We start from the raw sequence: 5,462 nt of genomic DNA, 5'->3' as shown, positions 1-5,462 counted from the left end.
CTGTCCCTGGGTCACACAGCAGAGCCCAGCACGGGCTGCCCCTGCAGCCTGGCCAGTGGCACTGGGAAAAGCAGCCCTGGACAGAGAGCCTGCAGCCTGGGCTCCAGCAGCTGAGCAGGAGGAGCTCCTGGGGCTGAACTCTGCTCATCCTGAGCTATCCCTACACATGGCACTCAAAAAGTGACTTGGCCAGACAGAAACCCTGGAACTGGGGGTTTGCCATGAAAAAAATGAACACACCTTAACTTAACTTTAGTGTTCTTTCCTTTTATTTTCAATCTTGACCAGCTGTTTGTACAAACTGCCATGGGCTTTCTCAGAAGAGCATCTTGTGTGTCGAAATCCTACAGATCCACAGATGCTCTCTCAGTTCTCTTTTTCTTGCACTTGTAGTTGGATGTGATTGTACTTCTACTCCCTGGCAAGCAGGAGAGCCACATCTTGAAAAATTTCCCTTCCAAAAAACCAAATTCACCACGAAAGCCCCAAACATTAAACTGAGGGCAGACAAATTGCAGGGACACATTAATTGCTGAGTGCAAGGACAATACAAAGGAGCTCATTAGACCCACTGAGGCAATGTCAGTGCTCAGAAATCCCCATCAGGACAGCCTTGGTCTGACAAGGCTGAATGGGATGGACAAGGGACATGGATCATCTTTATTTACAACAGGATTCCTCAGGAGCAATATGGCTCAGGAAATACTGGGATTTGCCTGTGTTGGTCCTTATGTGATGAGTTTGAATGATCCAGGGAGCCAGGAGGATTGTAGGTTTGGTGGGTAATTGAATTCCAAAGTGACCTTTGATTGCCTTTGGGTCCAGTCAGCTGCTTGACACAGGGACAGCTGTGAGGTGAATTATGCTTGCTGTTGGCTCTAAAAAACCAGTCAGCTCTAAAAAACCTCAGAGTATGCAGACTATCCAACTTCTCTGGGTGGTGTGATTTAAAATTTTCTGACATCATCATGAAAATTTTTCTTAGCCATGGAAGAGACAAGGCTAAGGATTCTAAAAGGGCTCCGCAAAAGGACATCTGGAAAGGGTCTTACCTGGAAACAGGGAAGCTCTGACTGAAAATAAGGAAAGTAGCCATAGCCCTAAGAGTTTTTTAGCATTGGAAGAAAGGTCAGTGACCCTGGGGAATCTCCACCATAGGAATTGTTAGAAATCACTTGAAGATGGCCACGAGTAACCTGGTCATGTTTGGAAGTTGCTCTGCTGTGAACACGGCCTTGGACTTCCACAATCTATCTTTCTGTCAGTATTCTAAGGATGGTTTAAAAGCCTTTGTCACTTTCTGCCTAATTGCATCCATTTTTCAATTTCAATGAAAGAGTGTCATCATCAAGTCAGGTGTACAACAACCTCAAGTTTACTTGACGGACATTTATGAACTCTATTTCCCCAACCTCAGACTTCCCTCCCCATTCCTCCACAGGCTCTCACCTGCTCTTTTGTCAAATGTAATTCCCTCTATTGAAGGCTCAAAGTCCTTCTCCACCTTTACTTCATCCTCTTATCACTGAAAAATGTTCAAGAATCCTTTGTTAGATTTTTGGATGTGACACTTCCTCATTTGTTCAGATTCTGTCTTTGATTAAATACACCCCAAAACAAACCTCAGCAAGAGCAAATGCAAATTTCCTCTACCATTCCCATCCATATCCCTCCTTGAACCATTTCTTTGCTGTTTTGTAGGCTTGTACTCATCTCTGGTGCACAGGTAGCTGTCCCCATGACGGGCCAAGGAGAGTGCATGGACTCCTTGAAGCATTTAAGCTGGAAGGATCTTTGAGGGATCTCTACTTCAAGCTGCTGCTTATGGCAGGATAGAGAATGTGGAGATATTGTCCCATGCTGGTTATGAAGCCAGGGGAGGGAAGTTGAAGTGATATTTGCAGTATGGATTAGTGGGCGTGGTGGTATTTCGGCAAAGGTTGGGCTTGATAATCTTGGAGGCCTTTTCCAAAAGTAATGATTCCATGATACTAAGGACAAAAGGGATTTTTTTTTTTTTTTTTTTAAAAACTGGTGCTCCAATATCATCATGGTGACCCGGATATCCCGATCGGGTATCTCCCATAAAAAGTCCTTGTGCATTCTAAGCACTTCCCAGGAAGGCAAGATTACAAATTGCCACAAGCAGGAAACTTCCACAGCCCCTGTGTCACAATGTACTTTGGTGTGTCTGAATTACTGTGGCTGATCTGGCTTTTGGAGAGTTTTGGTCACTTTTCATGCTGTCACCTGGGGTGTTGCACAAGACTTCTGAGCCAGCTATAAATGCAGACAGGTGAGACACTCTGCACATACCTGCCCTGCCCTGGAGGAATTGCCCTGAGCTCTCCCCAGCTGACAGCAAGGTAAGAGGCGCCCTTGGCACAGGAGAGCTGGAAGGGTTTCTTGGGCAGCTGCTGTGAAATGCAGGCCAAGGGCAGGAGGCTTTAGTGCTGGGCTGAGAGCTGCAGCACAGCCGTGAGGGTCTGCTCTGTGTGTGTGTGCAGAGACTGAAGGCATCTCTCGGGGCATGAGGAGATGGATGGCTGCTGCAGGAGAGACACACCTCACCAAGGGAGAGAGAAGACGGAGGGGCCAGTGATACACAGTTGTGGGAGGTGACTGCCAAAAAGTATTTTATGACTTACTCTGGGGGATATATGCAAACCAACACACATATCTAATTAAAGCTGTGTAATTATGGGTACGTAACTCATTTTACATTCTCTTCAAAGTGAACATTTCTATATCATGCACTCACTCCTTTCCAGCTGCCACTATGTTTATTCTTTGTTCAAAGTGTGTTGCTTTCCCTTCTTTCTTTTATCTCACTCCACATTTTCCATAATTTTGTATCTGGTATGTAAAGTTTTTTTTATAAGCATTGCTTGTTCTCTGTCTTCCTTTTGTGCAGGCTGCCTTCCCGCTCCTATAGGGAGGACTCCAAACTCCAGAAGTCCTGCAGAGATGGGCAAAATCATCATTTATGAGCATGTCAACTTCCAGGGCATGTCCAAAGAATTCACCACTGACACTCCCAACCTAACAGCTGTGGGTTGGAATGATATTGTCTCCTCAGTGAAAGTAATTGGCCAGCCTTGGGTGGCTTATGAGCATGTTGAGTACAAGGGTCGGTTTTTGGTGTTTGAGGAGGGAGAATACAGCTCTGTTGGTAAAGAGATGAATGACAAGATCAGCTCTCTGCAGGTGATCAGGGAAGATCTGCATAATCCCCAGATCACTCTCTACCAACATGTTGAATATAAAGGGAGGAGCAGAATAGTAAGAGAAGCAACCAACCTGGCAGGGGGAGAAGATGATAACATCGTGTCTTCCCACAAAGTCCAGCGAGGTGTCTGGCTGCTGTGTGAGCTCAGTGATGGAAGTGGGCCTCAGCACCTTGCCCGAGCCCCTGAGGACGTTCCAAATTACAAGGCAATCGACTTCAATGACAAGCTTTCCTTCCTGCGCCCCCTGCGCCCTGGCCGTGACTCTTAGACTGCAGAGCCTATGACCCTGAGGGAAGTTGCAGTCCCAGCAGGAAATCTCTGATCTCAGCTGCTGCTGCTCGGGTCCCTTCCTTTGTGATTTGCTTTACAAAGCCCTTGTGGTATCTTGGCCTGTTCCATTGTCTGTAACCTCTTTTGGGTTGGTGCCAATAAAGACTCTCTTGCAAGCAACAGTGGGTCTGTTTTATCGACTGTTCAATGTAGATAAATATTGCCCTTTCATGGAGAGATGTCTGTGAGTGCTCAGAAAATGTGTTGTGTAGTCACTTTGAGAGGTTTTTTGTGGATCTCTCCTGAAAGGATAAATCTCCTTCCAGTTTCACTGTTGAGTAACAGTGGGCTCAGGCTTGACTCAACGAGTATTAAAGTCTTGGTGAGCATGTTGATAGTATTGTTGTGATCCTGGCCAAACTCTCCCATGCAGACTGTTTCAAAATATCAGATGTTTGATTATACCTCATGTTATAAATAAAAACATCTGCCAAATCTTTTTGGGGAAAAAAAAAAGAAAAAGAGTTGCAAACCAGTCAAGCCTGTTGTTGCTGCTACAGTTCTATCTGTTTGTTATTATAATCACAAGTTGTTGTAGTTAATGGCTCCTTTTGTATCAGTAAAGGCCCTGGCTAGGGCTAAGTTAATGGCTCTTCTCCCCGGACAGTGAGGGGAGGGGAAGAGATGTGGGAGGCGGGCATCAGAAGATGCAAAATAACTTCGGGACCAGCATGCCACGGGAAGTGACAACCTTACTGAAATGACAACGAGCCAATACAGAATTAAGAAATCAGAGTGATGTGTGGACGTGAGGAACAGAGTGCTGAGCCTGCAGAGATGCAGAAAACCTTTGTTGCCCCTCACCCTGAGCACAGACATCATCTGAAACCAAGACCCTGAGCCGGGAGTCAATAGAGAGTGGAGACCGGGGTTATGCCCAAGGCTCCCACAAGGACAAGACCCCCAGCTCTGCCCCCAGTGGACAAAGCTGCGGATATCATCGTCCTCAGAGTCACCCTAGGAGAGACGACGGAGGGCTTCCCAATGTTGAGCTGATCACTTGTAATAAAGGCATTAAAAGGAGAAAAACTCTCCTGGCCTGTTTATTTCAGCTGGGGCGCTCATCTGGGTTAGCCATGCCCGAAGAGGATACCGGGACTGGCCATCTTGGATTTTCAGGAGTGCTGGCTATCAGGACCAGAGAAGATTGGCTTGGGACCAGTGACGCAGGCAGAGGAGCACCGGACTGGTGAGAAATCCGGTGGCAGGAGTAGGAGACGAGTGAGTGTGTGTCTGAGTGAGACAAGGTGTCTGAGTGAGACAAGGTCTGGCAGCTCGGACCCTCGGAGCAAGAGTGGACCCCTCAGTTTCCGAACTCCCACGAGGGAGCCGGCTGGGAACAGGGGAAAACGAGTGGAATTAGCATGAGTGAGTTCTCTCTTAAGGGGGAAAGAGGGCCCGAGTGGAATTAGCATGAGTGAGTTCTCTCCTAAGGGGGAAAGAGGGCCCTCCCTCTGGGCGTGCGGAGGAAATAGTTGTATGAGTGGCACGCACCCCCAAAAGTCCTGACAGAGGGAAGTCACGCAGATTGCAAGTCCCGAGGAGGGTTCGGGCAAGCTCATAAGCACTGCCGGCAAATTAAGTCCTGACAGAGGGGTAAGGCACAAATCCCAGCAAAGGAAGCTGGGGTTTGTATTTAAGTCCTGATACGGTGAGGCCTAACATTTGGAAAGTTAGGCAAACTAGACATCAGGCAGCTGTTTTTCCTGACAGAGGGGAGTCAGGCATGAACTGGCTTCTTATGCTGGGGTTTCATGTTTTCAAGTCCTGAGAGATATAAGACCTGACATTGGTAAAGTTGGGCAATCAAAAGATCAGGCAGTTATCTCAGTGTAAAGTCCTGAGCATCAGGTAAAAACTTGAAGTTCGGTGGAGGAGGCTGAAGCTCCTCAAACAAGAATT

At 47.1% G+C, this 5,462-nt stretch overlaps 1 protein-coding gene across 1 annotated transcript; it reads left to right on the top strand.

Moving 5' to 3' along the window:
• Window positions 1–2,967: 2,967 nt before the first annotated feature.
• LOC139593187 (epidermal differentiation-specific protein-like) lies at window positions 2,968–3,498 on the top strand. Its single transcript, XM_071433887.1, has one exon. The coding sequence runs from the start codon at window positions 2,968–2,970 to the stop codon at window positions 3,496–3,498; it is 531 nt and encodes a 176-aa protein (XP_071289988.1).
• Window positions 3,499–5,462: the final 1,964 nt, after the last annotated feature.

The sequence above is a fragment of the Agelaius tricolor genome, unplaced genomic scaffold, assembly GCF_023055355.1.
Source record: "Agelaius tricolor isolate 1412-34295 unplaced genomic scaffold, bAgeTri1.0.p SCAF_9, whole genome shotgun sequence".
NCBI lineage: Eukaryota > Metazoa > Chordata > Aves > Passeriformes > Icteridae > Agelaius > Agelaius tricolor.
This window is presented reverse-complemented; position numbering and strand designations above follow the sequence as displayed.